The sequence below is a fragment of the Poecile atricapillus genome, chromosome 2 (assembly GCF_030490865.1).
Source record: "Poecile atricapillus isolate bPoeAtr1 chromosome 2, bPoeAtr1.hap1, whole genome shotgun sequence".
In the NCBI taxonomy this organism is placed as follows: domain Eukaryota; kingdom Metazoa; phylum Chordata; class Aves; order Passeriformes; family Paridae; genus Poecile; species Poecile atricapillus.
This window is the reverse complement of record NC_081250.1, coordinates 24,937,656-24,954,530: the sequence shown is the minus strand read 5'-3', so window position 1 is coordinate 24,954,530 and position 16,875 is coordinate 24,937,656. Positions and strand designations below refer to the sequence as shown.

General features: G+C 39.2%; 1 protein-coding gene across 7 annotated transcripts in view; it reads right to left on the bottom strand.

The window, feature by feature from the left end:
* The window catches only part of DYNC1I1 (dynein cytoplasmic 1 intermediate chain 1), a 411,944-nt gene that overhangs the window by 163,632 nt on the left and 231,437 nt on the right, over nucleotides 1-16,875 (bottom strand). For 6 of the 7 annotated variants that reach the window (XM_058830768.1, XM_058830766.1, XM_058830765.1 and 3 more), the window contains 2 exons: nucleotides 3,257-3,374; nucleotides 1,023-1,137 (listed from right to left, as the gene is read on the bottom strand). In XM_058830768.1, the coding sequence (XP_058686751.1) occupies nucleotides 1,023-1,137; nucleotides 3,257-3,364 (223 nt within the window). In that variant the 5' untranslated portion in view covers nucleotides 3,365-3,374. The remainder of the gene's footprint in view (nucleotides 1-1,022; nucleotides 1,138-3,256; nucleotides 3,375-16,875) is intronic. The other variant, XM_058830771.1, reaches the window with a different exon arrangement.

Genomic DNA, 16,875 nt, shown 5'->3' with positions numbered 1-16,875 from the left:
GTAATTAATTCAAATTCCAATTCAGAATGTCACTACCCACTTGCATATTCACTCAGGCATCTGTAATGTAAAATGCCTAAACCAAAACTTCAATATTTTGTCAAATTTGAAGTTTCTCCCATATATTACTGGTAAGAATAACTAAGAGTAAAATCCTAGATTCAGTCACAATGAACTTAATGAAAAGGCTTGGTGGCCCCAGAGAGGCCAAGATTTCAGCTAAAATAGTGAAAGTGATCCCAAATTTGAGGGAGAAGGGAAGGGAAAAGGGAAAAGGGAAAAGGGAAAAGGGGAAAAAAAAAGGAAAAAGGAAAAAGGAAAAAGGAAAAAGGAAAAAGGAAAAAGGAAAAAGGAAAAAGGAAAAAGGGGAAAGGAAAGGAGAAGGGGAATTTCTCGCTTTAGGATGATTCAATAAATGAGGCAGCTCTTAATCAAGGTAACCCATACTCAGACACTGTACTGAATACTTCAGGTTCTAGAACTGAAACATCAAAACCAAAAAAGAGGTCAAGCACATGAAACCAGAAAAAAAACCTACAATAGTGTCTGTTGATAAGTGTTTTTCCATTTGTGATTTGGGGTTTTTAAAATTTTCCTTCTTCAGTTGTGCTTAATTTTAAAAGAAACTTGGTGGGAGTTCCCACATGACTATGCTCCTCCTTCCTTACAAATATTTAATTTGAATTTTTAGAACAAAACTTGGGGCTAATGAAGTACAGCACTTATATTTTTGAGTGAGAAGATAAAAGAGTCCATCAGAAAAGAAATCACTGCTGATACACAAAACCAACCTGAATTATGCTAATAAAAAATCCTTGAAGAAATGAAACAGATGTTTTAGGCAATGACAAGTACTCAAAATGCCATGAGCTTGTATATGTGAATGGTATGGCAGGCATTCAAACAGAAGAGTTCACTTCACTAATACAGCCAAAAATCAAAAAAGCCAAGCATGCTTTGGTAGAAAGAAAGCATTAGTTGTGGCAGAGCTGAATGCTTTACAGTGTGCTTCTCTTAAATACCTAGAGGTGGTTCTGGGGATATACCAATGCTCTGTAACAAAGCTTCTGTCTCTCTTCTTTTACGGTCTAGATCAGAATCTTCCTGAGCTGGCTCCTTCTTCTGCTGTAGATCAGCCTGAGTTAAGCCAGAAGAAAACAGAAAAATTTATTTAATATATAATCAGCTCTAGGAATTATTTCACATATAATCAGCTCCAGCAATTATATGTGTGGAAATATTCATATGCTGTTCTGCTTAGGTACAATTTGAAATTAATGTTGATACTTCCAGGTAATTTATAACTTAGATAATTTATAATGTATATATCAGTAACAGTATTTTACCCCTAAATGGATGGTAGGACCAGTCTTTGCAAGGATATTTCAAAGAATTTTCACAGGACAATGATGGAAATTTTCTGCTTCTCACTCACTAGGTGCAAATTTTTTCAACTAACACAAAAACTGACCATAAAACACGTATCATTATCCTGAATAAAACTGGCCCTTTCCTACTTACTTCAGGACCAAGAATGAAATTTCACTGAAATGAAATATCATTTCAGTGATGTGGCTTAAGGTCCTACATTCAATATCCAAGAGGTGCAAAGTCCTCTAAACTAGGATTTTGGCAGCCCTTGGCCCACTAGAGGTCAACAGGACCCTCCCCACTCTGCTTTGCTATCTCTGCCTCCTTGGAGCTTCCACACATTAGCCTTCTCCCACTCTGATCTATGGGCATCTAAAAACAGCAGCAGCACCTGCATTAGCCAGAATCCCACAATGAGGTTGTCCTTTCTGCTGAAACCAGAGTGTTGGAAAAGAGGACTTGTACAGTTCCTCAGACTGGTGTTGATCTTGGTGCAGGCACAACAGAAAACCTGGAAATTCAGCAGCAATCCCCATGCTCTCTAGTTTGGACACAGCCCAGAAACACTGCTTTTATAGTCAAGGCCCAGGCATGTTCCTATGCTCAGCTCTTCTCATGAACTCTCTCACTGTATGTAGGGTTGTAGACAGCTGTCCTGCACCTGTGTGAATGGCCAAGCACCTTTGTGAGTGTCAGCCTTCACTTCTGGACACATCTGGCCCCACAGCACAGCCCATTTACACAATTATGCACTGTAGCATTTTCTGCAGACAGGGCTCTCAGGGTCAATGCAAAGTTTTAACCACCACAAGTCCTCCACGAGGCATAAAGTCAGAGTCAGGGGACAAAGAGAAAGGACCTAATAGCTCCCTCAAGCCATTAGCTTGGCCCCCTTCCCTCCAGTTCTTTAGCAATGAGCACTGAAAGCGTTACCATTTAAAGATCTGCTCATGGAGGAGTGCCCCAGCGAGTTCCAGAGCCTCTCTGGGGCGTGGGCTGTAACCGCACAAATGTGGCTCAAATGAAAAAAAGATTAGAAAGACAGCCAAAACTGGAATGCTGATTTCTTGGATCACATCACATTTCCACGGTAATTCCATGAAATTCATGTACAATATTAAAGTGTCAGTTTAAAAGGAAACCAGTTATTAGTAAAGGATAACAGGTGCTTTAAACTATAGTAAGTGTTGACATTTGAAGGAAAGGAAGCATAATCACTTAATGCTTCTCTGACTTTGCATGAAAATGAATATCCACTCCCTGTCAATTCTCACCTCTATTCCACTAAGTGACTGAATAAAAAGAAGTACAAATCCCTTAATGATAAACCTAATGCATATTGTCAAGGACAAATAAACTAATATGTCAATCAAACTGTAACAGAACTGAAAGATGCACCCATGCCAGAAGAGGAAAATGCAACTGCAATTATATTTTACTTTACTGGAGAATAATAATTGTAAATCTGTTACCTTAGCTAGTAATCAAACTAGTCTTCAGAGTACAAAAATACATATTTAGATTGTAATGGCTTGAAAAAATGTGAGTCCTCTTTCTGCCTTTCCCCACTCTCCACTCCCTTTCCATTGAAGGAGAGCCCAGGAAAAAGCATTGTGGCAAATCAATTTTTCTTTCTCCATACACATGCACATCATGTTGTCTAAACTGCTGTCATTTGACAGTGCCGTGGTTTTAAAGCAAATTTGCTCACCCCAACATTCTTGACTAAAAATAAGCTTTTTGATTTTAAGGTTAGTCTGACGTGGGTTTGAGTGTCTCATTCCACATGACAGATACCTTGGGGCATATAATACTGAGATGCCAAAACCTCAGCAAGCCCTTTGTCCAAGCATGAGCTATCTAAAAGGTGGTGCTGCAAATTTACCTCTTTTTTCTTCCTTTCTTCCTCCTTCCGTTTCTTTTCTTCTCTTATCTGAGCCAAACGTTGTTTTTTGCGCTCAAGTTCTGCTTTTAAATCACTTTTGTCTGACATTTTGACTCTGCTGAAAACAAAAACACGGAAATCAAGGTGAAAATTGAATGGTTACCCTATTTACTGGAAAAAAAGATAATTATATCAAAAGGAGGGCTTCTAAAATTACAACAAATATATTTCTATATAAACACTGGTCCTTGGACTATACTGACATTGTAGGAAGTGGAATATTTTATTCACAATTTTCATTTCAAGAAATTAATTCTAGATGAGAGTATCACCAAATGTGGAATATTTCAGACTGCCTCTACTACAAAATAACCTTCATGAAGCAAACCCATTGCTGTTCAAAATAATGCTTTAATGCTTTCAAAGTGAAGCTAAAGTATTTTGATTTCCATGATCCTCAGCAGCTCTGCCAGACTGTAGAACTCAGATCCACAGATTTCAAGTACCAGAATCAGAGCTGCCCCAAACAGCCCATACTTCTTAGACAAGTAATAATTTTACTTGCAAAAAATGGAAACGGTAGAGCTTTTGCTTCTGCAGGTGCATTGCACAGCTGCCAGGCAGGATCCTTTGTTCCACCAACACAGTCCCACACAGACCATCAATTCAGTCTCAGTATCTTTCTCACATTCACCCCTCCAGCACTCTCACCAAGCTATGAGCTATCCTGCCCAGGAATCTCCTCCACTCTTTCCAGGGAAAGCTGGGCCATTCCTCCAAGAAGCTGCAGACAAGGCACAAAACCAGGCAACCCAGTAAATGGAAGCTTCTCTTTAATGAAGCAGCACATTACTCTGCCAACAGTCTTGTGTTCAGATCATCTTTCCAAGAGGCAGGAGACAAGCCTAACACTCCTGATATTATGCCAACCACACAAACTCAGCAAAAACATTTCTTCTAAAATACTGAAAGATCTCTTCCACTATTTAAACCCACTTTTCTTATTATGTGAAGCCACAAATACTCTTTGCCTTTTAAATCTCTATCAGCCTATGCTGATGTACATGAGCCTTGAAAATGAAGGGTAAAGAAATAAAAAGTCATACTATACAGATATAGAGCCAGATCTTTAAAGGAGATATTAAACCAAACTTTTCCTATGGTGTTCCACCAGTGTTGCAAAAATCCATAACTTAAGTGGCAGATTATTTATTGATTTTCTAACATCATCATCATTATGAACTGTAATCTAATGGTATCAATACTGATTTTCTTATTAGGACTTTGTTTCAAAGACAGCTCTAATATAATATATCATTCATGAAAATCATGTCTAATATAGTCATTCATGAAAAGAGTTAACTGTGCCCTTCCTGTTCACACATCACCGACCATATCCTCTGCTCCAACTCAAAATCAATCAGATCAATGGCAGTGCCACGTATACACAATGGAAGTCTATTGCTCACTCAATGCATGGGAAATTTGAATCTCAACTCTCCGTTAGTACAATGAGAACTCTGCTCATATTACTGCCTGGATAGAATTATCTGCTAAAAATTACATGGCACTTTCACCCATCATAAATTTCACTGCAGACATCAGCTTCCTCCTCAAAATGATAAAAGCATAGTTAGCGTGTGACATAGAGGACATTGCCAACAAAACATCACCTGCACATTAAGCACAATCTTGGCCCCAAATGCTTTGTTGTCTTTGCAAACATTTTCCTTAAAGGAAAGAATGGAAAAACATTTGGAATCAGACAAGGAAACTATTTAATGAAAAGACAGGCGAAAGAGCAGCTCAAACTCCAGCTCACACTGTCACAGATCCTGCACTTCAGCAGAGCTGCCCATGCTGGCAAGGAATCCTTTCAAGGTGGGGGGACTCTGGTTCAATCCACAACAGCTGCCAGCAAATGGTATAGCTAGGAAGGACAGCTGCCAACCAACAGGACCACTGGATACACTGGCTGCATGTGGAGGACCACCATTTCTTTGTTCCTCCATCACTCTCATCCTATCCATAATAGTACTGCTATCAACTGGAAAAAATCAAAACCATCAGAAAAAAAAATGTATTTGATATCAAGAAAACTAATCAGTAGCACCTTAAACAACATTAATCTATGTGATCAGCTGACATCAGTGAGCTATTTTTCACATGAGAAATGCCCAGAGAAAAAAAAAAGCATATTTTAATGGCAGTGCAGGTATTGTTTTGCCTACCAATCTGTTCAGGATTTCTGTGTCTCTCTTAGATATGGTTGAAATCCTATTTGAAGTAATTTTCCTAATCTGTTGCACACATTTGAATTCTGATTGTGAAGTTTCACCCTCAGAGCTCTTTGGACTAGATAGAGTTTTTGCATCCTTTTAGTTCTGCAGTTTGGCAACAGAGAGAGAGCTCCCGTTTCTATGCAAAAAATATGCAAATGCATTTTAAGGCTACTGACAGAAACCCTGAGGGTTTGGCATCCCTTTCAAGCTGTTTGTCAGATATCAATGAATGGCTTTCTGAAAATTCATTCCCTTAATGCCAGGGATGCTAACTAGCTTTTCCCCTGATTTGAGCATCAATGGTTTAGTGCCTGGCCCCTATTTTACAGTGCTCCAGTCAGGGTGATCAAATCCTATTATAACTTTTCTCTATTTTTAATAAAATAGATCTTGCATACAACAAAGACGATGTATTAAATTTCTTTCAAAGAATGTTGCCAGAGCTCAGTTACATACTTTCATCCTGAATATATTATAGTTATGCCTGAACCCCCCAGACAGCTTTACCAACCTGCAGACTGGCTGTTTACAATTTTAGCACAAACTGAACACCAAGGGTATGTGACCATCTTTGTCAGACTCCAGCAAGCCGGCAGCAAGCAAGGAGGGAAATGTACTTATCACTCTGCTTGGCTTTAACCACGCATTTAACACTGTTCATTACTGGGAGCAAATTTTCTAATAAATGCCATTGTGAGTGCCAAAAGGCATGCCACACCAAGAGAGATAAAGGCTAACAGAAAAAGAGATTTATTTTTAACATTCTCTGTGGTGCAGAATGACAGGCTCATGTACAACCTAATCTCCAGTGTGGGAGAAGGCACTGGTCAGAGGGAATCACTGAGGAGCACATTTTGTACTGAAGCAATTAAATCCCCTGTGTGGGAGAAGGAACACAGAGGAACAAACACACTGAACGTTGAGTAAGTGTAGAAATAATTATCATAGCAGGGCAACAGCCTGGGGCTCCCCTCTTTAAGGGAGATGCATAATCCTAGATCTTAGATCAATTTCTATTTTTTTTGCACAGTTTATTGTCATGGTTTTAAAAGGGGAGAGAGAGTCCTCCCACTCCAGAAGAGCTTACCACACATGCTAGCACAGGTTCTTGTTATCAGGACCTTGCACAGAGAGCACCTGCCTGAACTCCCAATACTCGGAAAAAATTCTCCTTCCTTTGAGATACTAAAGAAAGGAGCTGGCTCCTCATGGCATGCCTTTTAATGAAATGGAGTGCTCCATTTCAAGATGTCAGTTTTCCCCATGTGCATTAAACATGCCTCAGAGTCCCCTTTTAGGCTTGGAAAAGCAGTAAATTCCACTTACACATCAGACCCAGCATGATGGCAGCTGTCCAGGCCTGTGCACACGCGGCACTGGTTTCCAGGGACTGCTTTCTGGAACTTCACCATCTACTGGCTTAGCTCACAGCATCCTGCATGCCCACAGTGTACGTGCAGAGCTATCCCTACCTTCAGTACAGGTAAAATCAAAAGAGTCTGGGTATCCTAGGAAGTGATTCCACTTTTCCTAAAGCAGATGTTTAAAAGCAGCTAAGATTAAGCATGCCCCAAAGTCACCAATTCCTTTTTGATGATGATAAAGGGCCCTGAGCTATCTACATTTAGTTCTAGAAATCTCCATTGTAAATGTCCCAGACAGGGTGAGAAGAATCCTGTCCTTAAAATGCTCCCAGGAGCTTCTTTTAGCTTGTCACTATATGAAACAAGATATTTGAAAGACAATTTACATTCACCTTAAAATAATAATGATGTTTGCACAAACTTCTCGCTGTACACAACATAGGTCAAACTACTCCACTAAGCTCATCCCACAGGTAGTAACATCTCATAACCATTTCATTTGTGGTAGCAGTAAGAATACAAAAATGCAAACCAGCATTTTATCATTGACTGGACTAAAAGCCATGCAAGTATTTTTACAAGTGCAAGCCAGTTTTACTACAGCTTTATAAGCTACAAGGTCTTTATCAATTATCAATATCACAATGTTTGAGCAGATATTTTTCCAAAGCATTTATATGAACACTTAACAGCAGAAACAGTCACAGGTATCTAAAAAGGTTTTACTTGAATTTCAGTACCAATAAATTGATACTTGTTAGAATAATAAACCCAGAAGAACAGGTACAAAGAGTTGCAAGACGTGTACGTAGGTCGGAGTAAATATAGTAAAAAATAAGCCTAAAATGTCCAATGTATATCAAATAAAATAAAAAGGTAATTACAGCAGTGCACTTTTTAAGTAGAAAAAGTAAACTGTATATAAGATCTCCCTTCCTTCAAGTCTGTTCTTTGTATTTGCTAGAACAACATTTTGCCTGCATGCTTTTGCCAAGCTCATCTGAAAAGGAACCTAAGTTTGCAAATTTGGTAGCTTTGGAAAGCTACATAAAAAAAGCCTACAAATGTTACTGCTTTTTGGTGTTTGCAGGATTTTTATATGCTGTTCATTCAGTAGGCTGCACTAGAGTATAAATTTTCCAAAAGGAGTAGAGATTTTACCCTTCCTGAGCTTTGAGGTCTTTCCTGGTTTGTGACTTCCTGTGTGGCCCTTTTTGTTATTATCTCCATTGCAATTACCAAAGGGGTTAATTAAATACTGTTACATATGGCATTCGTGGTCCTATAAAACTAACTATAAATAATTGATTCCTTAATATACTTCTCTAACATAAATAGGCAGCATCTAGCATTTAGAGATGCTGTACATGTATTATTCATATGCCTTCATAAATAGCCACTTAGTTGAGTCCAAAACTGCAAAATGTATTTATGTGAAATGCAAAGGATGATGCACAATAAAATATATTACTCAATGGTTTTGGTTTTAAAGAGCTGGAGTACTATTACTATTGAAACTTGGACATATGTAGTCTTTCACTGGAAAAAACATATTCATTTCTATAATGTACCATCTTTCTTACAGTTAGGAATATTATCTATTTTTACAATAGAAAAAAATTCCCATGAGATCTACCTATGACTTCCACAACTGTGAAGTGTGCATGCAAAGTATGAAACTGTACAAAGCAGATAAACATCTTTGGTCTGCAAGAAACCAGAGGGAGTTGCTAGCCTAGTATAAATGCATTCCAATACATCACATTCATTTGAAAATAATGTTTGAAACACACTTCAAATGGGCGAGAGGGGCTAGAAGCATCTCAACAGCAATTTTTAAATAAACATGAGTGCCTCTTTTCATCATGCATCAGAATTTGTACTTGACTTCAGTAGAATAACATAAATAATTTTGCTAAATGGGCATATCAATGTTTGCAAAATCACAACAATGAGCAAATATTTGCAGCTGCAAAAACTCAGCATTTGCAGTATTTAAAGAAATCTCCTATGTGTGATGAATTCAGGAAAACACTAAGTAAAATTGGAGAGACTAAGTATTTTTTCTACATAACCTTGAGGCAAAATAGTCAGGCTTTTTACACTGCATCTGTGTATTTATCTATAAATAAAAATAGTTGTCAAGTGTTACATTTCATGGAATGTACCATTTTTCTCCTTCAGCTTCTGAACATTTCTAGCAGATGGGCAAAGGTCTTGTACTTTGTTCTGTAAAGGTTTACAAATCACAAGCATCCAGAGATTTGGTTCTGTGCTTCCTCCTGGTTGCTATGCAACAGGTCAGCATGTCTTTAGCCTATTTATTTTAATGCTGACATAGTATAAGATATGTACCCACAACTGCTCAGTTACACATCCCTTACAATCCATTACCATTTAATCTTTTCACTATTGTTTTCTTTCATCATGGCCCTATTAGATAGTTAGCTCAGTTTCAGCAGAATTGTAGAGTCCCCACAAAGCAACCTGTCAGCACAACACCACTACTGCCCATTCTTCCAGCATCAGGAGCAGTGTTGACGAAGCAGCACCTTCTTGTCATCCTTTTCTCTCATGCCCCTTTAGTCTCTTAAATTTACCATGATGTTTTCAATTTCAACAAACCTAGTGCCATGGAAGAGCCATCAAGTTTGAAGGCAAGAAGCTGCTGGCAACAACTTGGTGGAGATGAGCAAGAAACACACAACCTTCCAGCAAGGAGCAGAATGAACTCAAGGACTCATACTAACATGTCACTCTAGCGAAACTGCTGCAAGTCTTTATATTGAGTTCCACAGAAACAACTGCGCCTTTCACCTCAAGGAAAACTGAATTTTAAATAGGTCTTTTAAATATCTTGGATTTTCTCTCAATAAGCATTAATGAGTCCAGTTATAACTGCACAGTGATCTCAGATATGCTGCTGCGAGATGGTCCTCAATGATGCAGCAGCCAGTACTGATCTGTACTTCCCAGAGATCTGACTGAGGAATTGTGCCCCAGTTACAAAGAGCACACCACCTGCATGCTTGACATTTAGATCTTGTAGAATATAAGATTCCTAAGCATTCTTGATCACTGCCCTCTCTATCAGCTTCTCTCTCTGTTATCTTTTACTGTTTGGCTGCAGTAACACCCAGGACTCCATATGCGGCTCTGTATATGGCAAGGAATGGACATAATAAAATTCCAAATTTTTTGACTCTACATTCCTCACACATTAACTGGTCTTTCTTGTTGCACTGTGTTATTTTTCTGTGAATTTCCCAGCTTTCTCAAGAGAGAAATTGCAGGATGAACAGATCAGGAGCAGCCCTGCCCAGAAGGACCTGGGGGTGCTGGTGGGTGAGAGGCTGGACATGACCTGGCCATGGGCACTCAGCCCAGAAAGCCAAAGGTGTCCTGGGCTGCACCAAAAGCAGCGTGGGCAGCAGGGCAGGGGAGGGGATTCTGCCCCTCTGCTCTGCTCTGGTGAGAGAGATCCCACCTGGAACACAGCACTCAGCTCTGGGGTGCCCAGCTCAGGAAGGACATGGAGCTGTTGGAGCGAGCCCAGAGGAGGCCACCAAGTTGATTAGAGAGATGGAGTACGTCTCCTGTGAGGAAAGGCTGAGAGATTTGAATTTGTTCAGCCTGGAAAAGAGTGGGCTTTGGGGTGACCTAATTTCAGTTTTCCAGTACCCTAAAGGAGCCTACAAGAAAGAGAGAGAGACTTTTAAAACAGCATGAAGTGACAGGACAATGGGAAAGAGATTCAAATTGAAAAAGAGTAGGTTTAGATTGGCTATTAGGAAAAAGTGGTGAGGCACTGGAACAGGCTTCCCAGAGAAGCTGTGGATGCACCATCCCTGGAAATGTTTAAATGCCAGGTTGGGTGGAGCTCTGAGTGAAAGGTGTCTCTATCCACTGAAGAGGGCTTTGAATAAGGTTATCTCAAAGGTCCTTTCAACCCCAGCCATTCTATGATTCTGCAACCTAGCAAAATAACTTAAACATGTTTTCTGACATTAAAAGACAACCAAATTCAAGCTGTAAATTGGTAAGATTTTAGAAATGGATAATGTGAGAGAGGTAACAATCTAAATCTCAAGCTGCAGGTCACTTACCTTTGATTTCAATTTCTTTTGTATGTATTTCTTACACAATGATCAGATGTCAATTACATCTGCTGCTGTCATTAATATGACCATTTCTTCAAAACCCATATAAAATACCTTGTTCATCATGACAGTACCAAAGTGCCTCCCAGGGATAAATTTAATGATTTACTAAACCTGAACATCGAATTTTGCTTCAGGATGTCTGCTAGTCTCTCCTGAAGTGGAACAAAGACTCATTTTCTCCATCCTGAAAATATTTCAGCCATTAAAACGTATACTTTCATTCCATATGGGGGGTAAAACTGACCCCTCTGACTTTTCCACCCTCCTCCTGAGATAACCCTAGTGGTACATGGCCAGCAGAGTGATACTTTAAGCCATTTACCCAAACATGAAAAATTCATGCTCTAGTGTCTGCTTCTTAACCCAGTTATGACAACTGCCAAAGAGACATCAAAGAACAAGCTATGCTGCCATCACACAGGTTTTGCTGGAAGACTTACCCAGATACTGTTTCTTTCTTATAACAAAATATGCTTCGGCTTGCGCTGATGTCTGTAAGGATGTAACTAGGTTAAAAATATTGCACATTAATTTCAGCTCTGAAGTCAAGGCAGCTAAAGATTTAGAAGGCAGGGAAGAGCCCTGGCTTGAAGAAATATGCAGAAAGTTCACAAAAAGAAGAATAAACAACACTACCATTCTCTTTGTACTTCCCAGGGCTTATCTGGCAGTACTGATAAAGCTAGATAAATGCTCAGAGCCTGCCTTTGCCAAACATCCCTGTTGATCAACAGAAGAGAAAATGGTATATCCAGATAACAAGGCAAGATGATAAATGCAGATGTCTGACAGCATGATTTAAAGGACATATACAAAGAATTTCAATATGAGAGAGGACTAAGAATCAAAATATCTATGCCTTCCATTTATCTTTTCTGTGGTTAAAGCATTCAAAATAGGAGGAACATGTTTTGGGGTTTGTTTGTTTGTTTATGGTTTGTTTTAGGGGGAGGGGGGAGTTGGACTTTTTTGTCTTGAGAAGACTGAAACCCACATTCCTAGGGTGACTGCTGGCTAATAAGTGAGAAGGACTGGAGGAAGGGAGATTGCATTCTTAATCATTGAAGCTATTTTCTATTAATTTCTTTTCTGCAAAGATTCACTGGACCAGAAAAAGCAGAGGCAAGAGAGCGAACAGTAATCCCTAACAGAGGCCCCTGGGTTCTAGTCTTTGTTTCAGGGTTAGTTTATATTATACGCAGTGACTGTTTAGTTTATAATACAATTCTGTATTTAGTATCTGGAGCCAAAGACTCCTCTTTCCTCCTGAGTGTTTGAAGCAAGGTGCTGAAGAGTCCTTTCTCTTTTGCACACATGCTCTGTTGCACCCAAAGAAACTTTAATACTTTAGACTTAGGTGAAGCAGCTTCAGCGGAAAAGACTGGAAAGGTACATACTGCAGAAGGTTGCTGGTCAGAGCATAGATGAAGGCAAATATCTCTTTAAGCAAAAGTAAAAATTACCTGAGACTCCTGTACTTTAGGTGAGTCCCATTAATGCTGTCAGCCGCAGCTCAGCATGGAGCACAGTCAGGCTCCATGGGCTTGAGGGGTGTGAACTAGGTGAAGCAGCCTCAGAGAGACAGAGTGAACACCTTGGCTGTTGAGTCTGGAGGCTCAAGGGTAAGAACACATCAGAAAAGGGCAAAGAGGGCAAAAATATGAGTTTTTAGAGACTGCCTGTGCTTCAGGAGCTAGGTGAGAACCAAGCTGATTTTTGAGGACAGCAATTTTAGTTTCTGTTTCCACACCATTTTGTCAGTTTAGGTGCAACTGAGCTTCCCAGGCACCATAAGAACTTCCAGTTTGTGGAATTCAAGTATGCGTCCCAGGTTTAAGATGTGGACATGTTTAAGCACAGCCTCCTACAAAGACAAGGCTGGCTGCACATGAGCCCTTTTCTCCCATGCACACACACATCTCTCAAATGCCCTGGCTTCCACTGAGAAGAAGCTTTGCAAATGGGCTGGCTGAGAGCAAAAGCAAGCAGGTCCCCATCTAAATGTTGGGGCAATCACATCCCTGGAGCACACTGCAGGATACCTCCAGAGTGGGCAAGGCCCAGGACACCAGGACCTTGGCTCCAGAATTTGAGACCAAGACATTAGTTAGAGACCATCAGTTGTCTTCAAATGGGGAACTCGATACAGAAAGTTTTGGAAAATAGATCAATGTTTATTAGTGGCTGTCAAAATACTGGACTGCTGAAGGTCCACAAGGCAATCAGAAATGGTCCATGTCTGGTTTTCAGCCACATCCAACTGTTAAACTGGTTCCAACAGGTAGTCTTAAGAGCAGAACATAGTTTAAAAACTCTACAGATCATTGCAGTATCAGAAGAGAGAGACAGAGAGAAGGCAGGAGTAATTGAGTAATAGTTAAAGTTAATTCTTTAGAAAAAGTAGACATTATATGACATGAGTAAGCACAGCAGTCTTATTGACATATATACATATATACACACATACATATATATATACACACATACACAGTACCTTAAGAAAAATAACACAAAAAAATGGAAGGCAACCAACTTTAATCATACTTACTCCTAATTCACCTGATTTAGTGAGATCAGAAACTTTCTGGGGAAAAAATTAAACTTAATTAAACTTTACTGAATCAACTCTGAGGAGGCATTGTCTCCATTTAAAGACCTCAAAAACAATACAAATATTAACTAATATTACTGCTGCATTTTATTACAATTTTTTAAAAAAAGACTCGTTTGTTTGTCAATGTGGAAGTCTAGAGTTTTTTACTTGCCTGCCCCCAGAGTCACTGAGAAGTAAACAATAAAACCCAATAAATGTTATGCATATAAAGGCTGCTGTAAAAGGTGTGCACAGTACCAGTAGTAAGGCTGAAATATAGGGGTTTTGCCATCTTAGCCCCTAACAAAGAATATAATTTACTGTCATCTTCTGAGTTCTATGCTTTAAACATATGGGAAAAATCCTAAGGATCTTTAATCTATAATTATCGAAGTACTGAATTTGCACAAGGTGTTTTAAAAACATTTTCAGAGGCCCCTAAAGGCTGAGAAATTCAGCATTTTCTTGCTATTCAGCCTTCTGTGAAAAAGAAAATATTGTGGGAAATAAAGGGACAGTTTTCCCACGGGCTCTTTTAGTACAAAGAGAGAATGGCATCACTGTTTTTTTTCATTTTGTCTCCAGTACAATACCCTCCTATCCCATCAGCAGAATTTTTGTTGTATTATTATTACTACTGTGGAGATAGTGAAAGGCAAGAATACAACATTCACAGGCTTTGCCAAATGCAGCAGATTATGTACATGAATAGCTAACTGCACACTAGGGGGTATGATTTAGGTCAAATTTCTTGTTCCATTCCAAAAGGTTATAGATTTTTAAGCCATTCATTGTTTAATGCAACACACAGTTTACAGTCATAAGTGCATATAACTTGAACAATCTTTTCTCTACTTTTTGCAGAAGTAATTTGTGTTCTTAGGCAATGAAGACTGGCAGAAGTTGATAGCCTGTAACGAAGTGCTATAAGCGTGTGACAAAGCTCTATGAACAGTTTGAGCTAAAAAGAACAAAGAATTAATTCATTTAGGGGCAAGCTAAGATCTGAAATAAATCAGAATTATGATACAAACCACCTTCTGGTTCAGCAATTGCTCAAAATGTAACTAGAGACAAACTGATGAAAGAAACAACAATGTCATAAGACTTTGAATAATGAGATTAACAAAAATGGCAAATATCTTATATTACTTAAAGAGAATATAAAATGTCATGAGTCTAGATAGCCCCCCAACTTCATGCTGTGAGAATCTGAGAAGAAGTTCTTTTAAAAGCTCAGTGTCAGTGGAACAGTCTTTAAAACAGGACAAACAGGTTCAAACAGAAGAAAACATTAGAAACAGTCTGGGTTGGTTTGTTGTTGTTTATTTTCCCCTGTAACCCTGCTTTATTAAATATTTTAATTTCTGGAAATATATAATAGCAATCATTGGAAATGTCTTTGCCCCAATTACCAAGTGACCTGGTAACCACTCTGATCCTAACAGTGGTGGCCTAATGTGCAAAACATGAAACAAGGGCATGCCTTGAATAGTAAGGATTTAATATGGCTGTCTATGCCCTTTAAAAGCTAAGATCTGTTTTAATGTATATGAAACGGAAGGGGTGAATAGTTTAAGGCAAGAGAAATCCATATTTTCCCTGCATGTGGTCTAAGACCTACAGTGATTAACTTTCAATGCTAACACAGCATAGTTTCAGTACCAACGTAGCATAGCTTTTTCTGTCAAATTCAGCCTGAAAATATTAGAATCAAGGAAGGCTTGATAATAAAGTGATATAAATAGATAAGAAATATATCCTCTATTAAATAGATATGAAATGTATCCTCTATTATACTTATTTATATTTAATCACACTATGCAGGTTTGCGTCTTTGCCTTACTATAACTCCCCATTGTTTGAACACAAAACACACTGCATCTTTCTGCTGGGCTGAAGTGAAAAATTATTAACTGAGGAGCAGGATTTGGAATTATTTGTGCCACATCACAGATGCAGGGAGAAAAGAACAAGGAACTAATATAATTTCTCTGTTAGGGAGAGAAATCAAAGGGGAGGAGAAGGGAAGGCCATCAAGGAGGGAATGTGATGTTAAGACAAGTATTGAGGGAAGCAGAAAAGGGTAAGCTTCAAAGAATGATAGCAAGACGGAAAGGAAATATGAAGAGAAGATAGCACTATAAATAAAAAGGTCCTTAAAGGATTCCTTCTGTAATAGTTTTCTTCTGAGTGGTAATAAATGAGCCTTTTCCTTTAATCAAATTATTGATTAATTATTCTAGGGAAAAGCAGGGACAGTCAGCCAGAACCTGGGGAACACACAGGGTAGAACTGCACTGCTCCAGAAGGACTCCCAGGAGGTCTGTTCCTCAGGTTGATGTAACTTTTCTCTCCAGATCAGCTGATTCACATGCATGGGAGCAGTGTTAAATATAAAACATGTACTTTTACTGTAAGATTAAGAGCCAAGAATCACAGGAGACATCTAAGCAGCTATTATTCATCAGGTAACACAGATACCTGCACACATGTCAATGCAGCAATCAGACAGGGACTCATACAAACTCTGTTAAGTCAATGCGAAACCCTCATTTCCTTCAATAGCGTTTGGAGAAGTATCATGGCTCTCAAACAAGGAGGGCAGCTGACTTCTGCCATCACTCCATAGGCTCAGTTCACCACCAGAGGAGTCAGAGAGAAACTCCATTACTGTCAGCAGCTATAGGGCTGAGACCTCTGTCCTTAAACTTGAGCATGAAGTTACAGTGTGCTGCCCACAAAAGGCTTCAAGGAATCATCACTCCTTCTCCATGCCTTCTCCATGCTGCACTGCACTCCCAGATACTCATCAGAATGCCTCTGCCTCATAAGGTACAACAAAAAGTGCTGAAAAAGCACAGTAAAAAAAGGCAGGGGTATAGTTTTAAGCTCAGGAGGAGTTGGTACATGACCTTTATGGGTTATCAGAGGTCTCTTGCGTCTGTATGATCTAGTGGCTCACACACTAGTCAGCTTCACAGCTTCCTGCAGCTCCTGCCATCTGCCTGGAAGTAGCCATCTTCCCAGAAAAGCTGGCAAGATGATGCCACGTAAAATGAACAGTATTGGGGGAGCAAGCTCATGTATACTGTCTTATTTTGAGGCTTGCAGATGGCCAAGTGAACAACAGCTCCCAATGTCATCTCTAACTAAAAAGAGCTAGCACACTTTCAGAGGGATTATTACCAAGTAGCAAAGGGACATATTGCATCGA